This window comes from Prionailurus viverrinus, chromosome C2 (genome assembly GCF_022837055.1).
Source record: "Prionailurus viverrinus isolate Anna chromosome C2, UM_Priviv_1.0, whole genome shotgun sequence".
Taxonomy (NCBI): domain Eukaryota; kingdom Metazoa; phylum Chordata; class Mammalia; order Carnivora; family Felidae; genus Prionailurus; species Prionailurus viverrinus.
The window spans coordinates 34,056,012-34,073,945 of NC_062569.1; the positions used below are offsets into that span (position 1 = coordinate 34,056,012).

At 50.9% G+C, this 17,934-nt stretch overlaps 1 protein-coding gene across 1 annotated transcript in view; it reads left to right on the forward strand.

Moving 5' to 3' along the window:
- The window catches only part of ESYT3 (extended synaptotagmin 3), a 49,589-nt gene that overhangs the window by 25,818 nt on the left and 5,837 nt on the right, over window positions 1-17,934 (forward strand). The window contains exons 5-20 of the mRNA XM_047874723.1: window positions 92-158; window positions 793-882; window positions 1,407-1,462; window positions 2,609-2,729; window positions 5,034-5,204; window positions 5,884-5,966; window positions 7,773-7,821; window positions 8,092-8,181; window positions 8,669-8,731; window positions 8,831-8,893; window positions 9,446-9,514; window positions 10,508-10,594; window positions 11,295-11,444; window positions 13,032-13,528; window positions 14,173-14,271; window positions 14,797-14,928. Of these exons, the coding sequence (XP_047730679.1) occupies window positions 92-158; window positions 793-882; window positions 1,407-1,462; window positions 2,609-2,729; window positions 5,034-5,204; window positions 5,884-5,966; window positions 7,773-7,821; window positions 8,092-8,181; window positions 8,669-8,731; window positions 8,831-8,893; window positions 9,446-9,514; window positions 10,508-10,594; window positions 11,295-11,444; window positions 13,032-13,528; window positions 14,173-14,271; window positions 14,797-14,928 (1,887 nt within the window). The remainder of the gene's footprint in view (window positions 1-91; window positions 159-792; window positions 883-1,406; window positions 1,463-2,608; window positions 2,730-5,033; window positions 5,205-5,883; window positions 5,967-7,772; window positions 7,822-8,091; window positions 8,182-8,668; window positions 8,732-8,830; window positions 8,894-9,445; window positions 9,515-10,507; window positions 10,595-11,294; window positions 11,445-13,031; window positions 13,529-14,172; window positions 14,272-14,796; window positions 14,929-17,934) is intronic.

Here is a 17,934-nt window from a genome sequence, read left to right on the forward strand (position 1 = left end):
CTGGCCGCCTGGACTTGGGCTGTGTGGTGCTGGGCAAGCTTCCTGATCTCTCTGAGTGGTGTACCTGCCCTTCGTCCCTCCCCGCTTTCAGCTACATCGGGGACTGTGAGATCAGTGCAGAGCTGCAGAAGATACAGGCTGGCGTGAACGGGATCCAGGTACGTGGGGCCTGGTGGGACTGCCCACCCCCCCTTCCTGCCCCTGGGGTGGGAGGCTGGGCAGGGGGAAGTGGGCTCATGCTGGAGCAGGCTGCAGAAAAGGTGCAGACACCAAATACAGCCTGACGATGATCAAGGGACTCCAGGCCTGAGGTCGCCTGGCCGTGAAGAGGTGACTAGGCCTTATTAACCTGCTACTCGGCCCCATGGCCCCACACCTGCCTCTGTCCAGTCCCCCCAGGGCGACATCAGCTGCCCAGGGAAGGGAAAGGTTCTGTTCATGGAGTGATGCAGAACCAGTGCTTAGAAATGAGGCGGTTGGAGGAGGAGGTGGAGATCTCTTGTGGTAGAGGAGTAATACGGGAGCTGGGTCCCCGCTGGCTGGGCTGGCCTGAAACGTGGGCAAGAGGTAAAGTAAATTGCCTTCCGCACCTGTGGAAGGCAGTGGTGGCTAGCTCGGGGCCCCTGGTAGCCGGCAGAGGCGTGGCAGCTGTGTGCAGGTTTCTGTTTCCCAAGTGTGGTCCCTACTGGAACAGCAGGTGGCCCTGACGTTTGGGGGTGGCCTCGGCAGAGCGCAGCAGGTGCAGGGGGGAGGGGTGCTGAGGTCCCACACCGGCCCCCTGTGCCCACCCAGTTGCAGGGCACACTGCGGATCATCCTGGAGCCCCTCCTGGTGGACAAGCCCTTCGTGGGAGCCGTGACCGTGTTCTTCCTTCAGAAGCCAGTAAGTCCCCGGGAAAGACGCAGGCCTGCAGTTCCCTGTGAGAAAGCACTCGCCTGCTGGGCCCCAGGAGCCGGTCTGAGTCCCAGAATGGAACTGCCGAAGGCCGGCGAGACTGGCTGCTCCAACTGCTCGTCTCATGTCATCTAAGGCAGCCTGAGGTGCTCGGCTCTGCTCTCCCTGAGACCAGGAAACATTCGGGAGAGTGGCTTGCCGAGGTCACACAGGGGGACCGAGGTGGAGACGGTGTAACCCAGACCTCTCAGTCCAGGCCGGCCTGTGGCCGTGTGCCCTGCTCTCCCGTGTGGTCCTGGCAGGAGAGCAGCGGGCCTCGCGGCCCCAGCCACCCAAGCCGAGGCCTAAGCAAGACTGAGAGGTGCCCTCACCTGCCTGACGCCCCTGCAGAGGTCCCACCACCACCAGCAGGCTGGGTTCCCCGGGCTGGCAGGTGTGAGGCGCTTGGCAGAGGGACCCAGCCCTGGGCTTCTGGCTTCTCCCAGCCTAACAGCCTCCCTCTGCCCCTGCAGCACCTGCAGATCAACTGGACAGGCCTGACCAACCTGCTGGATGCTCCAGGAATCAAGTGAGTGCACTGCAAGAGCTGCCAGGCAGATCCCAAGAGTGAGGCCCTCCAGAGACGGGCATCCGGTGACTGGAGCTGCACCTCAGCTGTGCCCTCCCTCCCAGCTCCTGTGTGAGGAGTGGGGTGGCACCAAGCTTGGCCTATGTGGACAGGCACTGCACCTAGAAAACACACACACACGCACACACACGCACGCACACACATACGCTCAAACGCACGGGCACACACTGGCCACAGGAGATGTCCTGGGGGAGGCTGTGTGGGCTAATGAGAGAGCACAGGCTCTCTGGCTCTGTTGTTCAGCAACTGTGTGTCTTCTCTGGGCTCTTCCTCAGTGAAAGGGGAGCCCGGTTCTTCTACGTCCCTTCCTGGGACTGGCCATGGCAGGGCCACACTCAGAGCCTCAGGCCCCCTGGGAGGAGCAGGGGAGGCCTCCAGGCCCACTTGGACACATGTCCCCAGGCGTCAGGGACGTTTGGACTGGCCAGGCCAAGCACCAGCAGGCTCCCCGGGCTCAGGCAGCTCCCTGGCCTGTGGGGAGGACCACTGGCTCGCTCCCTGGGGACAATCCCATTGCTCCCGGCCCCCCGGATGCAGAGAATCCAGTGGCACATTGTTTCATTCAACAGATATTTCCTCAGCACCCGCTCTGCGTGCCAGGCCTGTTCCAGGCACTGTCCCTGCTCCTCTGCTGGGGAGAGGGAGTCAGGCAGTGAGCAGAGAACTCTGATGGGATGTCAGCCAGTAGAAGAGCTACGGGAGCAAACACTTAGCTAGCACTTACTGTGCGCCAGGTGCTGTTCTCTGAGATGAGGAAACAGGTCCAGAGAGGTGATCGATTTACCCAAGGTCACACAGCTCATGGGTAGTAGAGCCGAGATTTGCATACAGGTTCCAGGCCATCCCTTAGCTACCATGCTGGGATGCCTCAGAGAACAGAGCGGGATTGAGAGGGTGGTGGTCAGGGGCTGTCAAAATGTAAACCCCGCATCTTCCCCCACCCCCACCAGCCAGGCAGGCTGGGGACAGGGATGTTCCCTGTTGTTAAGGGCCCACCCCACCACGCTCTGCTCCTGGTTTGAGCTCTGGGGATGATGGGTGGAGGGGTGGGCGGCCTTTACAGCTGGTCATGCCCACTGTCCCCAGCGAGGTGTCAGACAGCCTGCTGGAGGACCTCATCGCTGCCCACCTGGTACTGCCCAACCGCGTGACTGTGCCTGTGAAGAAGGGGCTGGATGTGACCAACCTGCTCTTTCCTCTGCCCTGCGTGAGTACCTGCACTGGCCACAGAGCACTGGGCCCAGAGCTGAGGGACCCTCAGGCTGGAGGAGGGAATGCATTCTCAGTTGGTAAGCCTGGTCTCTGCCCGGTGAGAGCACGGCATCTTCGTTTGATCGGGTGAGGACCGAGCATTGGAAGACTGACTGACTTGCCCAAAGCCACCCATCTAGGGAGGGGCGGAACCCAGGTGGCATTCCTTCCTGGATGCTGGTCCCCCTCACCACCCCCCACTTGTGCAGCCTGGGTTGGGGGCTATGGGCAGTCACCCCTGCCCCCAGGAAACTCTAGGAGATTCCCATCCTCCCTCAGGGACACGAGACTCCCCCGACTCCATTATTTGGTGGTGGAAAGAATCCTTGGGGTACACTGGGAAGAACATTCAGTTGAGCCAGGACGTGGGCCTTCCTGTGTGCTCAGTCCCACTGCCCCTGCCCCCCACATCCTGGGCCTTGCTTGGGAGGCCCCTGAGGAGAGCCACATGGCCTCCCTATAGAAGGTGCCCTTCAGGCCTGCGAGTCGGGGCTCGGGAGAGGGGTGCGTGCCCATTTCTCCACCAGCACCAGGTAAGAGGCATCGGCTTGCTCTGGCTGCACTGGGGTGAGGCCCGGGGCGAGCAGGGCGGTAGCACATACATCCTCTCAGCCTCCCCAGGCTGAGTTTGGCCATCTCAGAATAACAAACAACCCCATCACCTGTGCCTCTGTTACTGAAAACAATCTGTCCTCAGGGGATATCCCCCTCGAGAGGTCCTGGAAAGTTGCTACCATTTAAACTCACTTGGAATAGTTCTTTCTGCGTGTTTGCGACAACTGGCCTTGAACATTTACATTGATTTGTTTCATTCCATTTTCTATTTTTAGGGCTGAATTTTTACCGTAACTTCCTTTTACAGTCATGTAAAATATTTGCAAGCTTCCAAAGTCCAACATAAAAAACGGATTCTATCTTAAGGGGCGCCTGGGTGGCTCAGTCGGTTAAGCGTCCGACTTCAGCTCAGGTCACGATCTCGCGGTCCGGGAGTTCGAGCCCTGCGTCGGCTCTGGGCTGATGGTCAGACCCTGGAGCCTGCTTCCGATTCTGTGTCTCCCTCTCTCTCTGCCTCTCCCCCGTTCATGCTGTGTCTCTCTCTGTCTCAGAAATAAATAAATGTTAAAAAAAAAAATTAAGAAAAGGGGGTCTGGTTTCGATCCTTTCTTCCCTGCACCTGACCTCCACCATCCCCCTTAAGTAATGGTTTATCCTTCCACTGTTCATTGCTGGTTTTCTAAAATGAGCAGCTGCAGATATATTGCAGATATGGTTGTGTGTGCATATCTGATGATGGTTATATTCCCCTTCTTTGACGGATGGCAGCAACCTAGTTTTCTCCACCTTGCTTTTATCATTCTGTATGTCATGGGCACCGCTCCGTGACAGGGTAGACAGGGCCCTAACTCTTTCCTGCTTACGGCGGCCCAGTACTCCACGGTGTGTGTGTGCAGGGGGTTATTGAATGGGCTGTGTTGATCTCTCGCTATTACAAATAGCGCTGTCACGAATAGCCTTGGATGTGTCTTTTTTGAGTTTTGGCAGTATACTTTTAGGGCTAGACATGGGATTGCTGGGTCAAAGGGTAAATGCCTGTGTATCTGTCGCTGTTTTTTTATTTTAATTCCAATACAGGTAACATACAGTGTTTTGTTAGTTTCAGGTGTACAATATAGTGACCCAGCAGTTCTATACGGTACTCAGTGCTCATCCTAAGCATACATGTATCTACTGATACTTAAAAACACAGTTCTAGGCAGGAGGCCTCCTGGCCCCATGAAGTGTACTTCCTAATTCTTGCGTTCCATTCTGTCTGAGGACAAAGCCCAGAGTGTGGGGCCTTTATGAGCACACTGCCAGCCGCACGCAGTGCCCACAGGGGTGTGTACACCTGGGCCTCAGGAGGAAATGACTAGAACTTTGTTCCCCTCTAGAGAGGGGGAATCCAGGAGGCAGCCTCCTCAGATGGTGGTCGTCAGCACAGGAGGAAATAGCTGCGGCTGAACGAGCCATTCACGTGGTTGAAGGCCAGGAATGGGGGCAGGGCATGGTGATGAGTGGACAGAGCCCTGGGCCCTGCCATCACTTGCTGCGTGGCTTTGGCAAGGAAACTGCCATATCTGGCTTGTCTCCCATCTAGACCACAGAGACACTGAGACAGGGCTGGGATGATGTCTGATGGCTTTGGCCCTGATGTTGTGGGCCTTGGGGGTGGGCACAGCCCAGAAAGCAGCTGTGAGCCCTGGGCTGGGGCATTTTCCAGGGAGTGATCAGAGTCCACTTGCTGGAAGCAGAGAAGCTGGCTCAGAAGGACAACTTCCTGGGGATCCGAGGCAAGTCAGACCCCTACGCCAAGGTGAGCATTGGCCTACAGCATTTCCGGAGCAGGACCATCTACAAGAACCTGAACCCCACCTGGAATGAGGTATTTGAGGTGAGGGTCTTCTCGGCTACTTTTGATGCCCTCCGAGCTCCACATTGGGTCATGCTGGGTACAAACAAGGGAGGGCCTCACACACCCATGTGGCCAACACCGGGCCGGAGGAGTGGCCTTGGGGACACGCAGGGTGGCCTGCATCACTCCTCCTTCCCACATCCATCAGGCTTCAGAGGTGGGCTGCCGTGGCCCTGCTGGAGGAACAGCTCGTAAATGAATTCCCACCTCCCTTCCCCATCACGGTCAGATTTGTTGGAATTTTTCAAATCAAAGTAAAAGAGAGAACCTGAGTCCGTTCTGCCCCAATCCTCCCAGCCTCCCCTGCTGCCAGAGCCTCACACCAGGAGCTTAAAGTTCTTAAATTCACCCACAATCCCTACTACCTGAAGGTAGCACCCACAGCCTATGAAGTGCTCCAGAAGCTGCGAGCCCCAAGCAGAACACACAGCAGCCGTTGTCCCCTGAGCACTGACCCCCGTCCTCCCCATCCCACAGGGGAGGACATCACTCCCTTCTTACAGGTGGGGTTCTCCAGAGGCGTTGAAGGCAGGAAACTGCCCAGGGCTCTGAGCTGGCAGGTGGTGGGGCTGGACTTGGGCTTTCCCTGGGTCATGCTTGAGGTCGGCTTCATCAGCTGTTGCAGCCTGCAGATCAAGTATCCTGTCTTTTGTTCCAGTTTATAGTGTATGAAGTCCCTGGGCAGGACCTGGAGGTGGACCTGTATGACGAGGATCCCGACAGGGACGACTTCCTGGGCAGGTGAGGAGGAGGGCTGAGCTGGGCGCAGGGGCACTGGGCCAGGCCTCGGGCCACAGCACCCTCGCCTCCAGCACACAGTCACCTGACACAGACTGCATTAGGCAGCCTGCTCTGTCATTCCACGTTCCTGCTACTAACCTCCTTCCTAGGTGTCTCCTGAGTGCCCAGCCCTGAGCTGGGCTACGGGGATGCAGAGGGCCCCAAGGTTTGTGTCCCATGGTGTCTGCGTCCTGCAGTCCTGGTGCGGTAGCTAGACTCTGTTCAGAGCAGGTGCAGGGGCGGGGCTGGCGTGGATGGTCAGGTTCCCAGTGCCAAGGAGTCCTGGCCTCTCGCTGTGGGGAGACTGAGATGGTGGGGCTGGGGCTGGCCATCAAAACTTCAGACTTACATGTCTTTTGGCCCAGCAGCCCCACTTCCAGGAATCTCCCATAAAGTCAGAGCATTATACGTGGGGTGCTCTGCAATGAGCAGAACTGTGGTGGCTGGAAACACAAATGTCCAGCCTCAGAGGATATTGGTCGAGTGTTTGAATAGATTTGCCATTGCCAAACTACAGAATATTCTGCAGCTTTTAAAAACGATGAGCAGGGTCTGTCTGTGTTGAGCTGGAAGACTTGGTTGGAGGGGTGGGGAGGGGGGAAGGGGCGGGAGCCGGGTGTGGCCTGTGTGGTTTCATGTCTCCAGGGAGGACCCCGGAGTATGTTTGTGTGAGCACAGAGAAGGGCACAGGAGACACACAGCAGACTGTTCACACCACTCTCCTCAGGGGGCCTGGGATGAGGAGGCAGAAAAGAGAGTTTCACCCAAATCTTTCTTGCTCCTGTATTGTTTAGCTGGTTTCCACGAGCATGTAATTTAAAAGCAACAAAACAAAGTGGGAGGGGTGCCATCTGCCACCCTAAGAAACAGCTCCCCACCAGATGTTCTTTTCCTTCTCTTCTTAATGGAAAAAGCTGCAGTTTTTGTGTTGTTGCCGATGAGAAGTGTGGCTTGTAGTTCATGCAGCATGTTACTGATTTCCAGCGTGTGCTGAGCTCAAGCACATTTCTAACAGTCACCCAGACTTAATCTCCACCCCCCTTCTCCTCTGGCTATCAGGGTCTTGTGTTTGGGCTGCAGTCAGGTTAGGTCTCCGTCACCTCCTGTCACACACATGCCAACCAGAGTTATCCCCTGGAGGGCACCTGAGCAGTGTTGGAAATGGATGGGCTCTGGGGGTCATTAATGATGACTGTGGGAGGTGGTGCCTCGGGTGTTTAGAGGACACAGGACTGGGAAGCTAAACCCATGCAACGCATGGGCAGTTTTTCACAAAGAAGAATCATCCTGTTCAAAATGCCCATAGTACCGTCACTGGGGAATCTAGAGCCAGTGTGCCCAGCAGCCTCTGCTCATGTTTTCCTCTGGGGATTGGAGCCACCTGCTGACTGGCCTTCATTTGCTTGAGCGGCAAGCGCTTTACCACTGGTGCCTTGAGATGAATAAGATCCCGTCTTTTTTTTCCTCAAAGATTATAAACCATTTTTTTACATTACGTATTTTGAGAGAGAGCAAGAGAAGGGGGGGGTGGTGCAGAGAGAGGGAGAGAGAAAATCCCAAGCAGGCTCCATGCTCTCTGCTGTGCCTGACGTGGGGCTCGAGCTCACAAACCAAACCGTGAGATCATGACCTGAGCCAAAATCAAGAGTTGGACGCTCAACCAACTGAGCCACCCAGGCACCCCTAAGGTCCCCTGTCTTGAGGGCCGCCCTCAGATATGCTGTTTCCTGCCTGCTTGGAGCTAAGCCGACTCCCTGTGTGTTCCAGCCTGCAGATCTGCCTTGGGGATGTCATGACGAACAGAGTGGTGGATGAGGTAGAGTGGAGCCTGCAACCCTCCCCCCCCCCTCCCCTGGACATTCTTGTTTCCATCTCAAAGTATAGTGCTCTGACCTTCTATAACCACCTCTCCCATTCCCTCGAGCCCAGAGCCCACACCGCCCGGCTGGGCCATCTTTGCCCTAAAGCCCCTATTAGGGCTCCACCAGGTCCCAGAATTGAACTGCTTGAAGAGGGTCGGTAACATCTCAGTGGCCCTTTCCTGGAGCCGTCCTCCCTCTTCACCCTCCTCCCCCTCCTCCTGCAGTGGTTTGTCCTGAACGACACAACCAGCGGGCGGCTGCACCTGCGGCTGGAGTGGCTTTCACTGATCGCCAGCCCGGAAGCTCTGACCCAGGTGAGGCTGGGGTGTCAGCGTTCCCTACCAGAAAGGTGTGCGGAGGCTGGCGGCCGGTCCCTGTGTGAGCTTTGTGGAAGGGGGCGAGATGGAGCCCCCAGATCTTGCTCACAGAATCATCCAGCCAGCTCCACCTTCGGCAGAACCTGTCCCTCGGCCTCAGCTCCACACCGGGCAGCTCCTGATCTCTCAGCAGTCTCGAGCAGCTCAGCCATCTTCGGGGAAGATGGGATCCTTAAAAGCTCTGTCAGTGCTGGTCAGCCCAGTTCCTGAGGAAGTCCACCCCTGTGTCCGACTTGAATCTGACATGCTGCAGTTGTAGATTCAGTCTCAACAAAAAGCTAGGTTGTGGGCAATCGTAGGGCTTGTCTGGAGTTCAAGGTCTGGCTAGCTAGCTTCCTTCTGCCGTGGATAGGCTTCTCCAAAACCAGTCTGTGTCTCCTAATGCTTCAGCACCCAGTGAGTGAGAGTCTGTGTGTGCTTGTAGGACCATAGTGGCTTTTCGACTGCCATCCTCGTGGTTTTCTTGGAGAGTGCCTGCAACCTGCCGGTGAGTGGTGCCATGCCCAGTGTCACATACACCTTTGCCTTGTGCCTGTCTCTTGCAAATGTCCATGGGTCATTCATTTATCCTATTCTTGTGCTGCAGAGAAACCCCTTTGACTACCTGAATGGCGAATATCGAGCCAAAAAACTCCCTAGGTTTACTAAGGTAAGTGAAAGCCAGTCACGGCGCCTTTTCCTCAGAGTAACCACAGCCCTGTCTTATGGGTGACCGTCTGTGCACACACAGCCTAGGGATGACAAGAGCGCCATTCACCACGTCTGCCGTGTGCCAGGCGCTGGGCTTTGCAACCCACCCCCCATGTTTGTTATGCCCGAGTCCCATGATGAGTGTGTCTTGTTTTGTTGCCATTTTACAAGTAGCACTCGAAACGTTAAGTACCTAGGTCACAAGGTAAAGGAAGAGCCAGAACTTGTCTGCCTCCATAGCTCGAGGGAACAAGAGCGTGTGCTCAACCAGGCCCAGCTCTGGGCCTCCTGTCTTTACCTTGGAGCCTCCCCTGGGGTTAGCCCTTTCCTAGAGCTCACAGTGATGGCAGCCCAGGGACCTGGGGGCACCAGGGTAGCCTTCTGTCAGAGGGAAGCAATTGGCTGGCCCCAGGTCCCACTGATGCTCCTGGGGGTTGGGAGGTGAGGCTGGTTGGGGTGGTGTCTCAGACCATTGGTACCACTTTCATTGTTGTCCATCTGTTCCCCACAGAATAAAGTGAGCAGAGACCCTTCTTCCTATGTCAAGCTCTCTGTAGGCAAGAAGACACAAACGAGCAAGGTGAGACAGTTCGGTGTGTAGCCATGGGACAGTGAGGGCCCCACCCCTTACAGGAGAGAAGCAAAAGGGCAGGGGATTAGAGAACAGAACAGTGTTCGTAGGTGTCAGGACACGTTCTAGGCCCGGTGTCTTCAAAACAACCTCACAAAATAGTTGCACAGTTCAAGAACCTGAGGGTCAGAGATGGAGTGACTGACCCAAGGGCACATGCTAGAAAGCCGTGGAAGTCCTGTTGGCCCCTCCCCTGGGAGTGAGCTCTAGTGCTGCTATGCTTTCAGCCCCACACAACTTCCAGTTTAGGGAAAGAGCCCACATCTCCATTGCCTGATGAATGGATAAAGAAGATCTATCTATGTATATATACATGTACATGTACATGTACATATATGCACACACACACTGGAATATTGGAGATCAAAAAGAATGAATTATTGCCATTTGCAACAACATGGATGGAGCTGGAGTGCACTATGCTAAGTGAAAAAGGTCAGAGAAAGATAAATATCATGATTTCGCTCATATGTGAAATTTAAGAAACAAAACAGATGAACATAGGGGAAGGGAAGGAAAAATAAAATACAGAGAGGGACATAAACCCTAAGACACTCTTAAATACAGAGAACAAACCGAGGGCTGCTGGAGGGGTTGTGGGGGGGGGGGGATGGGCTAAATGGGCGATGGGCATTAAGGAGGGCACTTGTTGGCATGAGCACTGGTGTCATACGTGAGTGATGAATCACTACTCCTGAAACCAATACTAGACTGTATGTTAAGTAACTTGAATTTAAGTCAGTAAATTAAACCCCCAACCTTCCTGGGAAAGCTCTCCTTGCCTTTGAACCTGTCTGCCCCACCCTAAAGTCTCCCACAAGCCGTGTGGGTGGGTCTGACACCCAGGCAGTGCTGGTGAGTGGCCAGATGCGAGCAGAGGGTGCCTGCACCCTGCTCTGCCCATCCTGACCCTTCAGTGATCTTTCTCTCTTCCATCCCCAGACTTGTCCCCACACCAAGGACCCCGTGTGGAGCCAGGTGTTCTCCTTCTTTGTGTACGACGTGGCAGCCGAGGAGCTGCATCTGAAGGTTTGTGTCAAGTTCGGGTCTTGGAACAAGGCTAAGAGGTGTCTACGGCAGGAGGGGTGGGGAGCTTGAAGTGCACCTCAGGCAGGTGCTCCCAGTGGTGAAGTCAGCCTGTGTGTGTGGGAGAGGATGTGGGAGGCTCCGCATCCTCACGGGCTGGTGGGTGGGCCAAGAGGGCTGTGGAAGGGCGAACCCTCACGTCCCTTGGCTCTCTCCCTGCAAGTCTTTCCGGTTTTACATAGCACCCAGAGGGGCCTGTGTTGGAATCCTCCCTGGACGTCAATGATGATGTACTTCTTTAAAAAAATAACTTAATCTTCAAAACAATCTGTGGAAAAGAGATACCTTCTTTATTTTACACGTGAGCAAATAGAGGCTCAAACAATGACTCGTCCAAGATTTCATGACCCAACAAATTTTGGGGGCCCTCAGCCTTGTCCAGATGTCTCATCATGGAGCAGCTCAGCTCATCAGCCCTTAAAGCCCCTGTGGCCATGGGCATTTGGCCCCTGCCTCATACAGATCATAACTGCCTCTACCCTGACTGCAAACAGGGACCAGGCCTGGTCCCAGTCCCAGGTTTTCAGAACAGGGCCAGGGGCCAATAGAAGCACAGTGCTTACTTAGGCGAACTGAGACTCGGGAAAGGCGGTGGTGGGTCTGAGGCTGGGTTAGCCTGTTTTGTGACTGGCCCACTGCCCAGGTGCTTGATGATGACCAGGAGTGTGCTCTGGGAGTGCTGGAGTTCCCCCTGTGCCAGATTCTACCCTATACAGACCTCACCCTGGAGCAGCGCTTTCAGCTGGACCACTCAGGCCTGGACAGCCTCATCTCCATGAGGCTAGTGCTTCGGGTAAACATCCCTTCTTGTGCCCCAGGGTAGGTGAGGGGTGGAGCTCTGGCCGTGGAACAAGGTGGGCTATCCCAGCACTAAGTACCTGCTCTGTGCCGAGAAGAAGCTAGGAGATAGATTGCTGTTTTTCGTCAACTTTGGAATATGGTCAGCCATTATCCCTTCAGATATTGCCTCTCCCATTCTTTTAATCCTTCCTTCTAGAATTCCTACACTGGACCACCACCTCCTCCATGTCCCGACCTGACCTCACTGTCATATTTTCTGTTTCTTTTATCTCCTGGTGCTACATTCTAAATTTCCTCAGATCTCTGTCATCTTAGACCACTAATTGGCTCTTTTTTCTGATTTTATCTTTTTTCATAGTATTTTATTATGATGTTTCTATTCCATCTTCAGTCATTTGAAAATACTTACGTTAGAATTCACAGGTACACATTATATCTTAAGATCTTGAGTTAGATTTTGATGGTTGTTGTATCTGTTTTCTATGCTTGGTAACTTGGGTTGCAAACATATGTTCAGTGTTCTGGGACCTGGACTGAAGCTGCTTGCTTCCAGCGAGGTTCCGTTTTACTATAACCAAGCACCTCGGGAGCATTACAAACCTAGGGTCCATTCTTAGGTTATTTTAAAAATTTTAGGTTTCAAGATTCCACAGGTAAAACTAAGAACCAAAATTCATATAAGACAGTCCTGTAAGGTGCCATATTCTCAGGAAAGTCTTCAGTTCCCCCCACCAGAGTACAGGCTGAGACAGACATATTTCTTATCAGTCTTTCCTGGGGGGTGGAATGTTTATCCTAGACTACTTTTTTCCCCTAGAGATCGCACCTTCATGGTTCCCACTTCAACTCCCAGCCTCACATTGATCCGAGGCCTCTTCTCCTTACCCCTTGAATTTTCAAGGTTGATAAACCACCCTAGGAAAGCTTAGCCTTCGTTTTTCAGTAACCCCAGGGGCTTTCCCTCCTTTCTTGTGAATTTGGCAATGCATTTAAAAGGATGTTTGTTTCATTTTATTAGACATTCCTAATGAGATTTTTCAGAATATTTTGACTGCCACAGTGCTAGAAATGGAAATCCCTAGGAACAGTCTTGATGACTAACAGGGAAGAAACATAGTGGCTGAGGTTTGAAATTTTGGTGGTAGGAGCACAGGGGTATATGTGGACAGGAACTGTTCTAGGGAAAGCAGTGGTGAATAGGGTGACAGCTGGAAAGGACCCCATCCAGAAGGCAGTAGAGGACTGGAGGTGTAGATCTGGGAGTCCTCTGCGTAGAGGAACAGTGCATGTTGTAAGAGTGAGCTAGGTCTCCACCAGCCAGTTTGAGTGGGGGCAGGACTGAGTCTTCATGAAGACTCATGACTGAGGCAGGAATAAGGGAGAAAGAGAATATTTGGTTACAGGAGCCCAGGGGCAAAGAGAGATTAAGGAAGATATGGTGTGGGGTTGTGGGGGTGGGAGGTAGAATCCAGAGGATTGGGCAGTCAGGAAGGAACCATTTCCCAGAGGTGAAGATGAGAGCAGAGGAGGAGAAGGTGGATAGGGGGGCCCAGCCCATAACCCTGTCATCTGCTTGCAGTTCCTGCGTGTGGAAGAACGAGAGATGGGGAGCCCATACACAGGACCTGAAGCCCTAAAGAAAGGTCCTCTGTTCGTTAAGAAGGTGGACACCAACCAGGACCCCAAAGCCCCATCCCAGGGAGGGGGCCCTGAAAATTTGCCATGCCCCCCAGACCCTGTTTCTGATACCAAGGAAGCCTCCAAGAGCACCATGACAACCACCAGTGCCACTACTGTTGCCACCGAGCCCACACCCCAAGAGACAGGCCCAGAGCCCAAAGGCAAGGACAGTGCCAAAGGGTTCTGTGAGCCCATGGGGAAGAAGAAGAGTGCGGCCACCATCTTCCTGACTGTCCCAGGCCCACACTCTCCAGGGCCCATCAAGTCGCCCAGACCCATGAAATGCCCTGTCTCCCCATTTGCGTGGCCGCCCAAGAGGCTGGCTCCCAGCATGTCCTCGCTGAACTCCCTGGCCTCCTCCTGCTTTGACCTGACAGATATCAGCCTCAACACTGAGTATGCACCTCTCTGCTTAATCTATTCTAAAATGACATGCATGAAAAATCCATCCCTGGATAGAATAGTAGACACAAACTTACTTTGCTGCAAAAGTTCTGGTCTTTCAGAGTGGCTTCGTGAGAGGCAGCATGGTATGCTAGAAACACAGGGGAAAGGGGGAAGAGAGAGAGCAAATGCATACCAACTGTAAAACAGGTGCTGGGCTCTAGTGAAGGTTCCTTACCGCAGAAATATATCCTGAATTCTCAAGTGTATGAGGATGATATGGAGAGCTTAGAATGTGGGATTTATATAAAGTGTTTACCATGGGCTTAGCATGTTATTTAATTCCATCTTCACGATTAGCCTACGAGATACAATTTACTATCATAAAAGTCGAATAACTTACCCAAGGTTTCACAGGAAATCATGGTATAGAAACAGATCCCACTCCAAGGTTCATATCCTTCCTACTGTAAAGTAGGATAATTAATGTGAATGGATGGAACAGACTTCAGACCAAAAAGAACCTGAGAGCTATTTTATTAACCCACAGGGCTCTATGTTCCTAAAGCAGGACATGCTTCTGTCGTTGGGGTTGGGGGAGAGGCCAACACCCGTAATGGCAAGGGACGTGACAAGCCCTTTTTTTTTTTTTACAGAGGCGGGGATCTCCGGCAGCGGAGGCTGGGTGAGATTCGGCTCACGGTGCGCTATGTGTGTCTGCGGCGCTGCCTCAGTGTGCTCATCAGCGGCTGCAGGTAACGAGATGCTGGGGCCAGGAAGAGGCCTCTGGGAGCATCAGGTGAACAAAAGAGTGAAGGCACCTGGAGCAATGGCAGGGGCGGGGCGGTGGCATGGCTGAGGTAGACAAGTAATACACCGGGAAGGTGGGAGGGCTGAAGGCTGTGAATGACAAGTCCTCAATGATGCTGATGGACTCCAGAGCCAAGGGCTTTGTTCAGACATAACCACTGCAAAACTGTCTGGGGTGACTTGGAGCCAGTACCTTCTCTCAAGTAGGAATCTCCTACTTCCTTTAGATGCAACATGCTTGCTCTCCTCCCTACTTTAAAAAAACAAACACACACACACACACATGCTTTTGAAATCGTGCGTCTGATGTTTTGTCCTTCAAATCTGCAGCCTGTTGCTGTTTGGTCATCTAGACGACAGGGCATTTTTGTCCTCAAAGCCAGCTAGAGCTCCATGGCTAGTATAGCTTTCTCCAAATGAGTCTTTGCAGTATTTTAAAACTTTCTTTAATGTCTTTGAAACCAAATCAGAAACCTGACACCCTGCACCAGCAGTGGAGCTGATCCCTATGTCCGTGTGTACTTGCTACCAGAAAGGAGGTGGGCAAGTCGTAAGAAAACCTCAGTGAAAAGGAAGACCCTGGAACCTCTGTTCGATGAGACGTAAGTGGACCAAGCTGCCCTGCCTAGAGTGTTGTCTTATGTCTTCAAGTATTTGTTGAGGGCCTGTGGTGGGCCTGGCAAGCCAGCCACATGTGTGCCTTCACGAACTTTCTAGACATGACTGGGAGAAGAGGACTGCCAGGGCACTGAAGCAAAACAGCTATCATCTGTTCTTGCCCATAGGGGCTAAAGTGTTCCTGATTATGAACTGTGCCATATTTTTTTTCTTTAAATGAAGTACAAGGATATAAATATGGTCAAAGAGGATTTCTTGGAATCTTTCTTAAAGTAGCAGTTAAAAATAAACATACCTTGAACCTAAGGACCTAAAAAATCCTCCAAAGCTCCAAGCTCTTTGGCCTGTCTTCCCTTCTGCAACAAAGCATAGCTGTCAAGTGAAATAGATATGTTACCCTGACTTGTCCACCCATGTCCTTGGATACAAGACTGGCAGACAGATTCTCATCACATTTCTTGCTTTTGATGGTCCTGGTGTGGCAAGTCTTATGTGAAATATTCTTGACTTCAAGTTGATCTCAAGGTACACAAGTCAAAATCTCCTCATTGCTTCCTTCTGCATCAGGATCCTAACAAAAGACATTTCTAACCAGCCTAGGAAGGTAATATACCTGATAATTCTGATTTCCTCTCATTTTGGTTAATAATTACTCATTTTAAAAGAGTTGAACTGAGTGCTCTTTGGGCCATGTCTAAGAACTAGTATGTTCCTTTAAGAACTTCACTTGGGAGTTCAGTGGTACCAAGAAAGGATGTGGGGGAGAGAGAATCTAGTCATTATTTATTGAACACGTTATGCCAGGTACCATCTATATTCTAGAGCCACACAAGTCAGAGACTTTGTACTCAAAGACAGCTCTGACACAATTGTAAAAGGATTTCAAAATTGCCATGTAGGAACAGAGGAGGGAGAGTTTTGACATCTGACTTTTGTGACAAACCTGATCTGTTAGTAATTCTCTCTGAAAATATGATCCAGCAAGATATGGCTGGATTATCTGGAGGGCAGACTTAGCAGCCTCCACCCTAACAATACACCTAGAAGTAAGGAGCCCAGAGGCCTCTTGTGTGTACATGACCTATACTAGGACACGTTATAATTAAAATGTCAAAAGTTAAGGGGAGAATCTTGAAAGCAGCAAGACGAAAGTAACTTGTTATATATAAGGGAACCACCTTTAGACAGGGGATTTTTCAGCAGCAACTCTGCAGGCCAGAAGGGACTAACACGATACAAAGTGCTGAAAGAAAAACTAACCAAGAATACTCTACCTGGCAAAGTTGTCATTAAGAATTGGAGAGATGGGGGCGCCTGGGTGGCTCAACTGGTCAAGTGTCTGACTTCAGCTCAGGTCATAAGCTCATGGTTCTTAAGTTGGAGCCCCAAGTCAGGCTCTGCACCTGAAGCCTGCTTCAGATTCTGTGTGTTTCTCTATCTCACAAGAGTAAATAAACAAATAATTGGAAAGATAGAAGTTATTACCACTGAACTGGCCTTAAAAGAAATGTTAAAGGGACCCTGTAAACTGAAAAGAAACGGCGCTAATTAGTAACAAGGACACATAGAACAGTACAAATCTCACTGGTAAAGGTAAATATATAGTAAAGGTAGTGGATTAATCACTTATAAAGCTAGTATGAAGGTTAAAAGTACGAAAAACAAGAGATATAAAAAGATGTAAAATGTGGAGTGGGAGGAGTGGTCAAAATGTAGAGCTTTAGAGTGCTTTCAAACTTAAGATATTATCAACTTAAAGTAGACTGTTATGTGTAAGCCTCAGGGTAACCACAAAGCAATAATCTATAGTACATATACACAACATAAAAATAACCTAAGTATACCACTAAAGAAAGTCATAGAACAGCCAGAAAAGAATTAACAAAATGACATTAAGTACTATTAATACGAACTACCAATGGTTACTTTATGAGTTGACTAATCTCTCCAATCAAAAGACAGAGTGGCTGAAAGGATAAAAAACAAGACCCACCTATATGCTGCCTATTAGAGACTCACTTCAGATGCAGGCTAAGTGTAAGACTCCCTTCACACACAAACTGATAGTGAAGGGATGGAAAAAGATATTCTAAGCAAATGGAAACCAAAAGAAAACTGGGGTAGCTATACTTCTATCAGACAAAATGGACTTGAAAATAAAGACTGTAATAAGAGACAAAAGTGGGCATTACATAATGATAAAGAGGTCACTTCAACAAAAGGATCTAAAATGTGTAAATACTTATGTACCTAACCTAGGAGTAACAAAATATATAGAGCAAATATTAACAGACCTAAAGGAAGAAACAGCAATATGGTAATAGTAGGGTACTTTAATACCCCACTTACCTCAATGGTAGATCATCCAGACAGAAAATCAATAAGGAATTATCAGCCTTAAATGACATGTTAGACCACATGGATTTAACAGACATATACAGAATATTTCATCCAAAAGCAGAATATACTTTCTTTTCAAGTGCCCATGGGACTGTCTCCAAAATAGATAATATATAGGTCACAAAGTAAGTCTTAATAAATTTTAGAAAACTGAAATTATATCAAACATCTTCTTTGACCACAGTAGTACAAGGAATCAAGTACAAGAAGTAAACTTGAAAATTCACAAGTATGTAAAGATTAAATACCATGCTACTGATCAATCAGTAGGTCAAAGAAGAAATCAAAAATATCTTCACACAAATGAAAATACAACTTACCAAATTTGTGGAATGCAACAAAAGCAATTCTAAGAGGAAAGTTCACAGTGATAAATGCCTATATCAGTAAATAATAATCATCTCAAAAAAACAACCTAAGTTTACACCTCAAGGAACTGTGAAAAGAATGAAGAAAGCCCAAAGTTAGCAGAAGAAAGGAAAGATCAGAGCAGAAATAAGTGAAATGATAGAAATAGAGACTAAGACAATAGAAAAGATCAATGAAACCAAGAGCTGGTTCTTTGAAAAGATAATTTGACAAACCGTTGG